At 46.9% G+C, this 15,606-nt stretch overlaps 1 protein-coding gene across 1 annotated transcript; it reads left to right on the top strand.

The window, feature by feature from the left end:
* The first annotated feature begins 4,232 nt into the window (after window positions 1–4,232).
* On the top strand, window positions 4,233–15,258 carry RAB33A (RAB33A, member RAS oncogene family). Its single transcript, XM_072817093.1, has 2 exons — window positions 4,233–5,351; window positions 14,667–15,258. Exons 1-2 carry the CDS (start codon window positions 5,094–5,096, stop codon window positions 15,120–15,122), a joined length of 714 nt encoding a protein of 237 aa, XP_072673194.1. The 5' UTR covers window positions 4,233–5,093; the 3' UTR covers window positions 15,123–15,258.
* The last annotated feature ends 348 nt before the right edge of the window (window positions 15,259–15,606 follow it).

Genomic DNA, 15,606 nt, shown 5'->3' with positions numbered 1-15,606 from the left:
GACTGGAGCCCTACTGCGCAGGCGTCATACTCAGCGCGCATTGAGATTGGCTCGCACGGCGAGAGGTTTGCGCACGCGCCTAGCTGCCCGCCCTGTTGCAAAGAGCCCGGCGGGAGGTGTTTGCAAGTTTCTACGGCTTGGTGGTAACGTTTTCCGCTGAGCAAGTTTGGAAAGCTGTCCGAGGAGAGAGCCGTGGGGCCGCCTTGCTTGGCGGTTGTGGCCAGTGCGGCCCCGGTGTCGATGGCGGGAACTGATAACAGCACCTCACAAAGCTTGGCCGTAGCACCGCATTTTGTTCTTCTATTTTAGGCTACGAACTATTAGGTACACTAAGCCTTCCGGATTCTCCCGCTGTAGTCCACTTCCAGTCTTTCCATGGGTCCGAGCCAGAGTACCTGGCTTCCAGATTCGGAGTGGACTTCTTCTGCCTTTTACAAATTGCTGGCACTTTCCCACCCAGCCCCTTTTTCTAGGAGAAGTAATCATTCCGTTCTTTCCCCATATCGTTTTTATATTGTGCAATTCTATTCCTAGATGCTGTACCAGGTGCTGCGGATAGTCTCCTACTATTAAGGCTTCTGTGCTTGAAAGCAAGGATGATGGCAAAAAGTTTTTTTGCTTTGCAGAGAAACCCTAAGCAGGACCTTCTAGTTGTGGGAGGAGTAGGGTGAGGGGCTGAGTGTAAATAGGTGTTTTGATTCTCCCAACTGTAAGCTAAATTGGAAATAAATTTTTGACTCTTGCAAAACATAATCATATCCCTTTTTCGAAGTTTGGGGTATTTAACACGTATTTACTGAGCACTTGCCACTTGAACTATACTATGAGAGGGGTTCTGGGGCATGTGGAAAGTATAGGAAGTAGTCACTAGTTGGGGAGATGACATATACTATCATTTAAATAATACAGAATGTCTTACTCAGTGCCAGAGCAAGAGAAAAGTGTATAGGATGGAGTAGCTGAGGAAGGACTTCATAAAACTATTACTTGAGCTGTGGTGTCTGGAGGGATGAATAGTAAAATTCAAATAGACAGTAGAGGCGGAGGAATGACATTTCAGATGGTGAATACACTGGGACCAAAGGTAATATTTTTAGTGGTTAGGCACCCCTTGACTTTAGATCCAGTCTTGCCCAGTTGAATCCTGGTTCTACCACTTGGACAAATTGCTTAACTCTCTGCCTCACTTTCCTCATCTACCAATCTCCTAGGGTTGTTGTTATGAAGATTAAATGAGCTCATAGTTGTCAAGTATCTTAAAGGAAGCACCATACTGTTTAAAAGGATTAGAGGTATAAAACAAGTAAACCAACCCCAGCATGTTTTTTGGGACAATGGCAAAGAATACATACTAGTAAATAGATAAGGGCAGGCTAATCTGGTGGGGCCAGATCTGACCCCGCAAAAGAGTTTGGCCCTAATCATGTAGGTGATGAAGTTATTACTATTTGTTTTTGTGGAATAGGGATAGAGAATGAAATCACAAAGTCCTTGTTTTAGGAAGTTTAACTCAGGAAGCAGTTTTAATTGGGTGAAAATGATCTAGGGTTCTCTTACTCATTACAAATAATATTCAGAAGTACAAATAATGGGTGACTTTTTAGGGCTGTTTAGGGGCATAAATATTGAAAATATTTCTTCAGTAAGGTAAAATTATATTTGTTTAATATATTAAAAGGCCTTATAGACGTTGATATTTATTGCCATTTCTAGAAGCTAATAACAATAATAATCATGGAATACACAATCATATCTGTTGGTGAAAGAGACTTTGGAACACACTGTCACAATCATGATCAGGTGCCTATGAAAACAGCTGGGTAGGGACACCTGGGTGGCTCAGTGGTTGAGTGTCTACCTTTGGTTCAGGTCGTGATCCAGGGGTCCTGGGATTGAGTCCTGCATCAGGCTCTTTGCAGAGAGCCTGCTTCTCTCTCTGCCTATGTCTCTGCCTCTCTGTGTCTTTCACGAATAAATAAATAAAATCTTTAAAAAAGAGAGAAAATGGCTGGGTATATTTGAAAGGCATTTAGCGATGCACAATTAACACAAAGAAAAGGTGCTGTATAGCACATTTATTTTTGCAATAGGTGCAATGAAGTACTTAAAAAAAACATATTTAGTGGGACCTGGGTGGCTCAGTCATTTAAGCATCTGCCTTTGGCTCAGGCCATGATCTCATGGTCCTGGCATCGAGCCCTGCATGGGTCTCTCTGCTCAGCTGGGAGTTTGATTCTTCCTCTCACTATCCCTCTATGATCTCTTTCTCTCTCTTCCTCTCTCTCTCAAATATATAAAATATTTGAAAAAAATCTCTTTATTTTTTAAAAGATTTTATTTCTTTATTCACGAGAGACACACAGACAGAGAAGCAGAGACATAGGCAGAGGGAGAAGCAGGCTCCATGCAGGAGCCCGATGTGGGACTTGATCCCGGAACCCTGGGATCATGCCCTGAGCCAAAGGCTGACGCTTGACTGCTGAGCCACTCAGGCGTACCTGAAAAAAATCTCTTTAATTAAAAATTGTATTTCATCATTTTTTTTTGCAAAAGCAATATACACACAACAAATTAACTCCAAAAGTATAAGTGGAATTTCCCCAAAACCTCACCCCACACAGGTAACGAGCACTTTTTATTAGGGCATGGTGCCCATTTTGAGATACCATATTTCCAGCAATCAATGTTTCTACCTTACGACTATAAACTCTTGGACTCAGTGACAAGTTTTTGCTGGAAGTGTATAAATAAATGTACTTCTCTAAATAGTCTTATGCAGATGTAACTTCTTTTATATCACTCAGAAAGCATTGATTCTGGCTATGAGTTGGCAGAGCTTCTTTCCACTGTACCTACTGGATATGCCTAATTAATAGTTACCCCTCCCCTTTTATAACTACTCTTCTGTAGATAATGATCACCAGGAGCATTGTAAATACAGAGGAGAATGATGCAGCAAACTATATTTAGACATCAGCCAATCAAAAAACCAAAATACTGTACAGTGAAGATTGCTATTCATACTGTACAACAGTAGCTGGTATTCATCATGATGACCTTGGATTAGCCACCTAAGATTAAATCCTTCTCGAGTTAATTCTGTTCTCGAGATGGTTTTAATACTGAATAGTATAGTCTAGGGTTTTACAAATGGGTGACTCACGTGTATTGGAAAAGAGTTAGCTATAAATATATCTGCTAACTCAGCTAAAAAGCTTATTAACTAGAAGACCCCAAGTTTTCCCAGCCATTTTGAGTAACTTGGACTTGGCTGAGCAATCACGTTCCAATTTGCTTACAGATCTATCACCGATGCACTAAATTGTTTTTCTCATAGGGGGAATGGACTGTGAGGATTGTCTCTTCTGCCACTCAGCTTCACACACAAGTAAGATGGCAGTGCATGTGCACTGCTGGAAACCTGACTTTGATGGCATTAGCAAATAACTCGTATGTCCGTGCTACTGACATATGTCAATATTGCCTTGCCTTAGCCTATGAAATGCGTTAGAGGAGGGATAAAGTCGTAAAAGCAAACAAAATGGGTGCACTTTATTGTATGTAAAATGTACCTCAGTAAAGTTGATTTCAAACAAGCCAATTATGAACCTGCAAATCACCCTCAGGAGAAGGAATGCAGGTCTCCACCAAGATGTATGATGCTTAGTAAGCTTTGGGAAGCTGCCCCTTAATACCGTAAGAAAGTTCTGTTCATTTATCATCTTCCAAGCATAATCCAGGCTTCTGGCAAATTAGACCCAACCACTTTGTTCTACATTCAGTTGCAGAGGGTTGAACCCTCCCGTGTGTGTGTGTGTGTGTGTGTGTGTGTGTGTGTGTGTGTGTGTTCCAATTCCTTTTGAAACTCCACCATTCTGGAAGGACTTCTTATCCGGACGTTATTATCATATGGGAGACACTGTGAGGTTTATGCCAGTTCCTGAGATCCCTCCACCTGGGTCTGTAATGGTTAGCCTTGGAAACAAGGTTCCCTTTTGCTGGAGCTGCTACCACTAGCTTCCCCCCTTCTCCTACCCCCTGTATGGCCCTCTCCGGCGGCGGGCCTTCCCCATTGGCCAGCCAGACACAACCGACCGCGACAGCCAATGGAAACCGCTCTCCTGAACATTCAGAGGATGGGTGCTCGTGGTGTGATAAGGGGAGGTTGGCGCCTGGCACGCGCCCCCCTACATCTGGCAGTCGGTGACAGAGACAGTAACTCCCCCTACACACGCACAACCCGTGCCCCTGGCTCCTTCGTGTCAGCTGCGCGGGCCCCCACAGCCCACGGCACGTCTTGGCAGCGCCCCCCCCCCCCGGCTACTTGGGGCGCGCGAGTGCACCTGCTTACTCAATAAGACAGTATCTCTTTATCCCAAGGCCTGGGAAGGGGCCGAGGAGACGCGGGAGGTGAAAGAGGTATCTCTGCCCCTCCCCCCCAAGTAGTGTAGCTCCGGGCCCGAAGTGCTCCAGAGATGCTTTAGGGTGCAGCTCTCTTTGTCCTCTCCAGCTGTGCTCCCAGCCCAATGGCCCCGTGCGCTCCGAGAACGTGGGGGCGGGGAGCCCGCAACCTATAAAATAAATGGGGACAAGGAGAAAGGAAGACCTTTCCCTCGCGGCGTGTGCCGCTCTCACCCCCTCCTTTCCCTCCTTCGGCTTCCTCCCTCCGGTGTGTCCCTGGGGTCCAGGCAGGGGAGGGTCTAGGTGGAGGCGCGGCGGCGGCGGCGGCGGCGGCCTCTCGGGGAGCGCCATAGGAGCGCCTGCCCGAGCGTCCCGTCCGAGGGCACAGGCAGAAGGGGAAGGCTCGCGGCCGGCTCATTCCCCTCCTCTCTCCCCGGCTTCCTGGCTTTTGTGTTGGTGCCTGGGAGCTGTAAGGAGGGTGCGCTGGCGAGGGAGGGGGGCCTGGGGTGAGAGGCACCCCCTTCACGCGCGCGCGCACACGTTGCGGGCGCACGCACACACGCGCGGACATACACTCACAGACACGCACACACACACGCACAAAGCTCGCTCGCCTCGAGCGCACTAACGTGGCCGTTTTCTTTGTGTGGAGCCCTCGAGGGGGGTTGGGGCCCGGGTCCGGTCCGGGGGAGATGGCGCAGCCCATCCTGGGCCATGGGAGCCTGCAGCCCGCCTCAGCCGCGGGCCTGGCGTCCCTGGAGCTCGACTCGTCGCTGGACCAGTACGTGCAGATTCGCATCTTCAAAATCATCGTGATTGGGGATTCCAACGTGGGCAAGACCTGCCTGACCTTTCGCTTCTGCGGGGGTACCTTCCCGGACAAGACAGAGGCCACCATTGGCGTGGACTTCAGGGAGAAGACCGTGGAAATCGAGGGCGAGAAGATCAAGGTGATCCAGATGGTCAGGTCCGGGAAGGGAGGGGTCTGGGAGGGGGCTTCGCCAGAGGCATTGCTCTCCTGGTTTAAACCTCCAGCGCGTGGCCCTGTCGCCGCTCACAGAGCCCAAGACCCTCAGCACCTCCTCATTCCCTCCCTTTCACCTTTCTCAGTGGCCTGGTTTCCACCTCGCCGGGTTTTGTTTTGTTGTTTTTTGGGGGGTTCTGTTCTGTTTTGTTTTTTAGGGCTGGCGAGAGTGGATACACTCCTGCCCTTTGCCCCTACCTGACATCTGCCACAGGGAAAGCCTGTCTGATCCCATCCTTGACCCTGAGCCAGGAGCAGTGGCACCTGTGGGCAGAGGGCAGAGGGAGACATGAGGCATCTCTTGGTCCTGGTGTGTGGGATAGATCCCAAAGCACTTTACACATCCTGGAGTCTCTTTTACCTCTTGGGTGTGAATGGGCTGCAAAAACCCACTTTGGCTTAGCCCTGAGGCATTAGCTGTGTGTGTGTGTGTGTGTGTGTGTGTGTGTGTGGAAATTCACAGTGAATGAAAACCACTTTATTTTAAAATGACAGCCTACCGGGGATCCCTGGGTAGCTCAGCAGGTTTAGCACCTGCCTTTGGCCCAGGGCCCGATCCTGGAGTCCCAGGATCGAGTCCCACGTTGGGCTCCTGGCGTGCAGCCTGCTTCTCCCTCCTCCTGCGTCTCTCTATATATGTCTATCAAATAAATAAATAAATAAATAAATAAATAAATATTTAAAAAAATGACAGCCTATGGTTAAGATTAGGGCTGAGGTGGAATAGGGGTGAAGTGGGGTGGTTCTGGCACAAAGCCATGAGCCCTTTTAAAGCAATTGAGACAGGGTCACCCGCCAGTCCTTCATAACAAACTTGTTCTTTTGGAGCAGTCTCTTTCCAACGCTATCTTCTTTTTTCTGGGATACCTAATGAATGAACTGCTTCATTGCTCATTCTGTTGGTATTGTCTTCAGCAGGTCTTTGTAAAAATGCAGAGCAACTTATCTGAAGGCCAAGGGAAAGTGTCTTGCTCCTCCCCCCTTCATTAGTTTATTTATCAAATAGGCAAAGTACGATATTCTTGTCTGACCATTTATGTTCATTTTGATTCAGAAAAGGCAGAAACTCGACAGGGCAGAAATAGTTCATTGTGCAGAAATATTCCTATGTGCAGAAGGAGGACATGGCAAGGGCGGCTTCATGTGTCAGGGGAGCAGAGGGGGGCAGGATGATGGGCAGGAAGGCACCTCAAAAGGCACTGAACATTAAAGACCAACTCCACCAGGCCCACAGCTGGTCTTCTCTTGAAGCTATGGTGTGACCCTATTGGGTGAAGGTCACCCTCCCTCCCGCTGGTCAAAGAGCCCAAATGATCCTAAGGCCCCTCTTCTGAGTGATGTGGAGAGAAGGGCTGAGTAGTAGTAGGGAGAATGATGAAGCACTCTAAACCGTGCACAAGTCTGGAGTCCTTGATTATTAAAATGACTGTGTTTTTATTTTATCATTATTTCTTAAATGGATGTATTTTAAAATGGCCTCAGAGACTGGGCAGAGGCACTGGATGTCAGGAAGATGGGCAGCTCAGTACTGGTAAGGGAGAGCTCTGGAGAACAATTGAGCCCCAGCATCAGTAAGATAGGGCACCTTTTTAAAATAGTGACCTTTTAATCCCTTGCATTTTGAGGGGGAATTGCTGTATTTCCTTTTTAAAGTCAAAGTAGCTATCCATATCTATCCTTTCCTAGGGCTATCATGTTGAGGTTTACTTGGTTTGGACTTTCTCTGGTGTGTCTAACTTCTTTACCATAGGTTGTAAGGTTCTGGAATTTCTAAAACATGTCTTTTTAAAATCCAAAGTGGAAACATACTTATGGGTGTTCTCTTGAACCCTCAAAGATCTTAAAATTTAATGCTATTGCTTGCACATTGAGCCAAAGAGTTCTCTGGATTGAAAAAAGGGAGAATAAGCCTGTCTGAAGTTCATATGGAGGAATAAAAGAAGTGTTTGGGAGTTTTGGGGAGGAGGGAGGAGAGAGGATGGGAAGAGAGGAGAGGAGGGAGTCAGAAAGTGGGAAGTGGGAGGGAAAACAAGTGGAAGTGGGCCACTGCCCAATGGCCTTGGGGAAATTTTGGAAAGACTCCTTCCTTTCCAACACCCCAGTATTTAGCTAAACTGGATTTTACAGTCCTTGCCAAAGATTCCAGACTTTTTCCCAGAGGGCAGAGCCTGTGACAGTGTGACTCACCAGAAACAGCTCAGCATAACACCATGTGCCGATAAGTGCTTAATACAGGCTTTTTTGGGAAGATGATATTTTTGAGAGGGCAAAGCCTTGTGACTCTGCTCATGGAGGAGCCCTCTGAGTGCAGATTCTGAGGGAGCTCAGGGTGGGGTGTCAGAGCCAGGAGATAGTGACCCTGCCTCCTGTAAATCTGCTGCAGCTTCAGGACCAAAGGAAGCAGGCAAGAGCAGCATGTCTGTGGGAAGATGGCAGAGCATGGCAGCTAGCACATGATCTAGATAGGAGGAGATTGTGCCCCACACTCTGGCTGGCTTGGAGTTTTTCAGGGAACAAATGCCAAATCTGTGTTAGGAGATGACTGCCAAAGGCTTCTCCCTTCGGGGGAGGGAGAGAAGTCCAGTGTGACAGGCTGAAGTAGACCTAGACCACAGCCAGCCATAAGGCTGTCAGGCTGCAAGTGCCAGCCCTCAAAGGAGAATGGTGGAGAGGTCTCTGCAAGCTCTTTTCTTGGCACAAGAGTAGGGTGTGGCCTCTCCTGGGCTGCCTCCCCATTTCCAGGGTAGCAGGGACATCAAATCCTGCAGGGCGCTGACAGAGTTAGCCAATTGGGGGCCACTGTCTTAATTACCAGGGCCATCTCTAGGGTTTCAAAGCCCCATTTGGGGTATCCAATCCATGTATCCCCACCCCATCCCGATCACAACATTTATAATCCAGTGTTTCCTGGTTGACACGAATGTCCAGAAAAGCTTTCAATGAGTAGGCAATAATAATAATAGTAGTAGTAATAATAGTAATAATAATAATAATAATATTTCTTAACTAAAGAAATTGCTATTTCTTAACTAAACCAAGAGCCGGGCTAGGGGCTTTGCTTGCACCATCTAATTTGATCTTCACATCTAATTTGCCCTAAGCAAATTGGCCTATTATTATCACTCCTATTTCATAGATAAGGAGATCAAACTTAGATTAAATAACTTGCCCAAAAGCGCCCAGATCTGAGCTCCAGTCTTTGACACATGAGCCCACGCACTTCTCTCAGTAACCTGCCTTCCCTAGGACAGGGTTGGGATTTCCACATGCATTCAGAGCCCATGCTCTTTACTGCTGTTCTGCTCTGGGGGGTAATTTCTGGCCCTGGGCAGTGTGCTCAGTGGGTGGTGGCAGGCCAGGCAGTGAGCATTGTGGGCTCTTCTAGGCCAGGAGCCCAGGGTCATAGCCCTGAAACTCAAGAGCCTTCAAGATGTCTCTCCTTCTGGCCGCCCGGGTGGCTCAGTGGTTTAGCGCCTGCCTTCAGCCTGGGGCCTGGTTCCACAGTCCAGGGATCAGGTCTCACGTCACGCTCCCCACGGGAAGCCTGCTTCTCCCTCTGACTGTGTCTCTGCCTCTCTCTCTGTCTCTCATGGATAAATAAATAAAATCTTTTTTAAAAAAGATGTCTCTCCTCCAACTGCACCCCAGACACTGAGCTGAGTGCCTGGGTTTTACTTTACTATCTCCCTGTGGATATGAGAACCAGAGAATGTTCAGAGATGGAAGAGACCTTGAAAAATCTCTAGTCCAAGGTTCCTCGTTTAACAGATACGAAGCCAAGGGAAAGTGACTTGCCCAAGATCACATAGGGGGACAGGCCTACCACTCAGGTCTCCCCATTCCCTGGCCGGTGCTCCTCCCTAGCAATTTGGGCTAGTCTCATGGTGTGTCCAACCATGCAGTTACCTGTGACAGGGGTGTGGAGGGACATTGTCTAGGAAAGATCACAGCTCTTCCTGACATCAGCCTAGGAAGTGCAGAGGCATTCCCCGACCCCAAAGGAAGTTTGGAGCTTCTTTTAATGACATGATGTGTCCATCTCCTACAGATTTAGCTAAATCATCTTGAGCTTGCCTCAGTCTAAAAGCACTGGAAAATGCCAGACAGGAGTGTGTGGGGAGTGGGACGGGGGAGGTCACAGAGGGGAGGCTCAGAACTAATTTGTGAGCCATTCTTGGTAAATGCTCATGGAAGTACCCCTGCTCCAGTCTAGTTTGCTTTCCCCCACAGCTGGGCACCCCCTCTGCCCCAGCCCCCCGGAACCAGGTCAGCGATGGCCGTGGGCAGGTATCCCCCAGGACTCTCTTCCTCTGCTGATGACTTGGACCAACACCTTGCCGTGTTACATGACTGCATGGACAGAGGCTGAGCTAAGCGTTCCCTCAGAAGCTGCCTGCAGTCACGATGACATCATGTCTTCCTTAGGGCTTCTGAACTTCCATCCTCTGCCAGTTCACTTAATGGCTAATTATCTATCAGTGTATGTCTCTGTCTGCCTTGTTGCCTCTATCTCTGCGTGTGAATTTCTCCTAGTCTCTGTCTTCCTTTGCCATTCTCTGTGCCAGTCTTGTGTGTGAATGTGTGTGTTATCTTAGATGCAGATGGGACTGTCTGGATAGTTGAGAAAAGATTTTTTAAAATATTTTTTCTTTATTTATTTATGATAGTAACACAGAGAGAGAGAGAGAGAGAGAGAGGCAGAGACACAGGCAGAGGGAGAAGCAGGCTCCATGCACCGGGAGCCCGACGTGGGATTCGATCCTGGGTGTCCAGGATCGCGCCCTGGGCCAAAGGCAGGCGCCAAACCACTGCGCCACCCAGGAATCCCCAGAGAAAAGATTTGTTTTAGGCTTTTCCCATCATCCACTTGGGCATCCTCCAAAGGTTACAGATGTATTTGTCTCCCTTTTTCCACTTCTGCCCTCCCCCACCAGCCTCCAACAAAAGGACATTCATGCCTCATCTCTAGAAAGATGCCAGATATGTTCCACAGGGAAAAGAAATACCCATGTCAGCTTAGAGTACGTGAAGGGATGGGGCACTTGCTGAAACTTTCTCAGGCAGTGGTAGCCCCAGGAAAATGGTTTAAAAGACTAGATTTATCTTTGGTAGCTCCCCACGCTGTGCCCCTCGACCCTTCTCCAACACCTCTGTCACTTTGGGCCTGCCCCCCAACACCTGTGGCATGTTGCTGGCATTACTCTCTCCTCCCCCCTCCCCAGTAACTGCCTTTGCCTTGGCTTGAGCCCGTCACCAAGAAGGCAAACTCTCTGTGCTTTCCAGGAGGAGAACCAGTGGCTCCAAGGACCAGGCTACCAGGATGGCCGATGGGCCTTCTGAAACAATGGCCAACAACTAGCACTTGCAGAACACTTCTATTTTGCAACAACTCTTTCCCGTGTGTTATTCAATTTGCCTAATCATTTACTCCCACTACCAAATAGAGGAGCTGGAACCGGGGTCTCAATTCCAAGGCTGCCGCTTGCTGCATTGTCTGCAGCACTGCTCAATTAGTTGTCAGGCCAGACTTGGTGATTTCTGGCCAGGGAGGGAGAGTTCGCATTAGGCACTATGTCATGTACTTCTAAGCAACACTAACCCTTCCAGCATCCCCATGAGACTGCTGAGGTTACCCTCCGTCTCCAGGGGAGGACACTGAAGATAGAGTAACTAGCCTATGGACACCTGACGAGGAGCACAGGATTGTGCTGAGGTTTGTACCCTAATTGGCCTGACTCCACTACGCCCCCACTAGTCCTTGCAGAGAAAAGAGGATCTGGGGAGCATGTATGTGGCTAAGGGGAGGTTGGTACTCCGTGCTACTGTGTGGATGCAGTTCCCACAGGAAAGGAAGAACAGATGAGAGGAGTACCAGCTGGAAAGCAGAAGGAGCTGCTTTCACTGGCTGGCAGGGATCAGGGGTTTGTGAGGATGCTAAGAACAAGGACACCAAACCCCCAAACAGAAAATGAGGTCATTTATGTGCAGTGAACCAACTGCTGCACTCTCCCTTTGTGATGACACTGAGGCTGTGCCATCTATTCTGATTTTCTGCTGTGAGCAGCCCACATTCCTGGCTCACTGCTTGCCACAGACAGGGGTGCAAAGAACTTTAGGGCGGGGTTTGCAAGGAGCTTGAATGGGAGCAGTGCTACAGTTTAAGTTCTGAGCCTCCAAGGATGCCTGGGTGAACAGATGAACGTCTGCCTTCGGCTCAGGGTGTGATCCCGGGGTCCTGAGATTGAGTCCCACATTGGGCTCCTTGTGGGGAGCCTGCTTCTCCCTCTGCCTGTGTCTCTACCTCTCTCTCTCTGTCTCTCATGAATAAATAAATATTTTTTAAAAAAAGTTCTGAGCCTCCAAACAAAAGCTTCAGGGTTCCCCATGGCATTGGGAAGGCAAAGGAGGTCTACGGCAGTAAGGGTCTTCCCCTCAGCTCTGGCAGTTTGGATGGTGTATACAATTCCGAAGCCAAAGAAAAGCCAAACAGCCAACCTACTCAGCCCCAAACATCTCACACATCCCACCCGTGTTCCTGCTAGTGACAGGTATTTTTAGAGTTCTGAGCTCATGGTGTTAAAGCATCTGCCACATGCCTGAGGACTGGTAGGGATTCAGCCTTACTCAGAGGCAGGAGTTAGGACTACTGGAGAGTGGGGGTGGGGATTAGAAACCAGGTGGTAATGATATTCTTGTGCTATAACCGCTCTCTTCCCACTGACCTCCATTCCTTTCCTGGCCTGATCTCCCTTTCTTCCTGCTTAGAGCACTGGAGAGGTGGATGAAATATTTTATGTTTCTGCTTTCTGAAGCAAATCAGTATTCAAGGACTTATATTTTTCTGTGTTACCAAAGTAAAATGTTTTCTCTGAAATCGCCTTGGCAGAAATGTAGGATGCCAGACTGCTTGTAGTTCTGGTGGCTCAGGGCAATACTGCTTTTTGATGATGATGATGGCAACCATGGTGACAAGTGATCTGATGCAGAACAAAAACTGTTTGCAAGTTTGGCTGGAGAAATGCCAAGAGCAGTGATGAAACAACTAGAGAACAAATAATATATTCTAAATGGTGGTGTGGTCTGGAGCACTTGGGTAGCTCGGTTGGTTAAGCGTCTGCCTTTGGCTCAGGTCGATCTCAGGGTCCTGGGTTAGAGCCCCGCCTCAGGCTCTGTGCTCAGCAAGAAGTCGGCTTCTCCCTCTCCCTCTGCCCCATCCCTCCACCTCAGCTCGTTCTCTCAAATAAATAAATAAAATCTTAAAAAAAACAAATGGTGTGGTACGGACTCAAAGTGCACTAGAAAGTTTTAAGAAAAGAGAATTTAAGAGAAATTGGAGAAAAAATGGAATTTTGGGAAGAAGGCGGACATGAGCTGAGCTGTGAAGGATGGGTGAGATGCGGATAGGGTAACAAGGGGGCCGCTATTGAATTCTTCAGGGGAAGGAGGGACTAGCAGAGGAATGAATCGGTGTAGCCAAGCAGCCCCAAACCAGGCTGGGTGGGGTCAAATTATGACAGAAATTTTTCCCTTTGGTGCCACATGCAGAAGAGGTTGGTCATGGTTTTCCGAAGAGGAGGATGCCACGCTGATCTAAGCAGAGATTTAGGAATTCTAGTTTGAAAGAAGTATGCAGGAAGCACTGGAGTGGAGACATCTAGAATCCAAAAGACTCTGCTGTAGCCCTGGAGTGAGGAGAGGAGGGTCTGGCCTAGGGACATGGAAATCAAAATAGAAGATGGGGTGATTCTGACAATTGTGCCAATGGCATGTGGCAGTTATGTCAATAGAGGAGATGAGGAGAGCCTGGACAATGAAAATTGATGTTCAGAGTGATGATGACTCTGGAGCCCTGTAAAATCTTCACTCAGTAAACAGATTTAATTATACTTACCAGATACTGACTGCTAACTCCAAATAAAGGCTATACTTGGTTTTAAGAGCCGTAGTAGTCAATTAGTGACCATAATCCGATTTTCTTTGATAACTGAGAATTTTATAGGGCCTTGGGACCATCTTTTGAGTATGAATTTCTCTTGTCCAAGACTTTGGAAGTGTAAAGGGAAACAGATGGGGATGAATGTGTGCGAACTCCACGGTATCCCTTGGGAGTTGTGTCTTTGTATATGTTACTGATATCAGCATTTTTCCTTCATAATTTGGCCTTTATCCCAAAAGCTGAGATGCAGAAGGAAAATCCAGCGAGCTAAATCCCTTTTACATACCAAAGAAGTGAACTTAAAATAAATTAAGCTAAAAGGGGAGATTTTAACACTTTTTCTTTAAAACATCATGCAAAAAACTTAAGACAAAGTATAGTAGAAACTTTGAAGAATATATAAAAAAAAGAAGAAAATAAATACCACCTATAGTCCTGCGGCCCATAAATAACCATTAATGTCCTGGTATGAACACTTCCTGTCTTTCCTAGGCATAAGTCTGTTTAATATTTTTCTTAAAAATTGGGACCATCGCATATGAAAAATGTGGTATCCTGCTTTTTTCACTTTCTGATATTTTACGAGAATTTCCTCCACCATTTATTCTTTGAAAACATTATTTTTTTAAAGATTTTATCTGACACAGAGAGAGAGTGCACAAACAGGAGGAGGGGCAGAGGGAGAGGGAGAACTCTGAGATCATGACCTGACCTGAAGGCAGATGCTTAGCCAACTGAGCTACCCAGGTGCCCCCAAATTTTATTTTTAGTGTCTGCATAATAGTCCATTATATAGATATGTACATACACTTTAGCTCTTCTTCTCTTACTGAGCTTTTAGGTTGTTTCCTGTTTTTTTTTTAAGTATAAATAACAATGAAATTAAGACCTTTGTACAGAATTTCGACCACACCTCTGCTATTTTGTATAGATTTTTGGAAGTGAGATTATCGGCTTGAAGAGTTATGAACGCTTTCAAAGTTCTTTATAATACTGCCCAATTGCTCTCCAGAAAAGTTGACCAATTTCCATCCCACTTTTTCAACTAAAAGCCTTAAGATTTTTTTTTTGGCCTTAAGATTTTTTTTGACTCAAGATTTTCAACTAAAAATTTTAAGAAAAAAATAAAAATTATAGGAAAAATTTTACAAACCCTGAGAGAAATTTCTGTCTATACTTTGGTAAGTCCACTCTGCCAGTCTGTGTCAGGGCTTCTCACATTTTTATAAGATCACAGAACCACGTTTTCTTCGACACATTCATGTTTCCTTTTCTGACTCCAGATACTGGTTTTGTATCTTTCAGGTTCAGGTGTGGGACACAGCAGGTCAGGAACGCTTCCGCAAAAGCATGGTTGAGCATTACTACCGCAATGTGCATGCAGTGGTCTTCGTCTATGACGTCACCAAGATGACATCCTTCACCAACCTCAAAATGTGGATTCAAGAATGCAATGGGCATGCCGTGCCCCCACTAGTCCCCAAAGTGCTTGTGGGCAACAAGTGTGACTTGAGGGAACAGATCCAGGTGCCCTCCAACTTAGCCCTGAAATTTGCTGATGCCCACAATATGCTCTTGTTTGAGACTTCGGCCAAGGACCCCAAAGAGAGCCAGAACGTGGAGTCGATTTTCATGTGCCTGGCTTGCCGATTAAAGGCTCAGAAATCCCTGCTCTATCGTGATGCTGAGAGGCAGCAGGGGAAGGTGCAAAAACTGGAGTTCCCACAGGAAGCTAACAGTAAAACTTCCTGTCCCTGTTGAAACCAAATGGTGTAAATACAAGATCCATTATTACTGGAGTTTTTTTCTTTCCCTTTTTTTTCCGTGCCTGCATAACGCTGACACCTGCTTGTTTCCATACAAATTGATATCAAAATAAAATTTGTATAGATTATAACATGCCTTTATGTCTTGCTTTCCTCCAAGAAGACATTTCTGATTGTGCTGAGTAGAAGAGCAGCCAGCCCTACTAGAATGATACACTTTGCCAAGGCACACCCCCTACCAGCCTTCTATGCCACCTGAATCATTCAAGTCACTTCTTCAGGACTTAGGCCTTGTGTTGCTCGGTGTCATCAGTGGGAAGAAACACTCAGAGGGGTGGGATACAGGCCAGATATGTTTTTCTAGGGTGCCAATGGAGGTAGATAGAGAAACCTATAAAGGAGATGTTGACTCATAAATATTTCCTAGGTTCTCTGGAGGTTGAGAGTAGGTGGCTCTCTCCTTATTTCCCAGAATTTAA

Source organism: Canis lupus, chromosome X (genome assembly GCF_048164855.1).
Source record: "Canis lupus baileyi chromosome X, mCanLup2.hap1, whole genome shotgun sequence".
In the NCBI taxonomy this organism is placed as follows: domain Eukaryota; kingdom Metazoa; phylum Chordata; class Mammalia; order Carnivora; family Canidae; genus Canis; species Canis lupus.
Note: the sequence above shows the minus strand (reverse complement) of the source record. Positions and strands in the feature narration are given on the sequence as shown.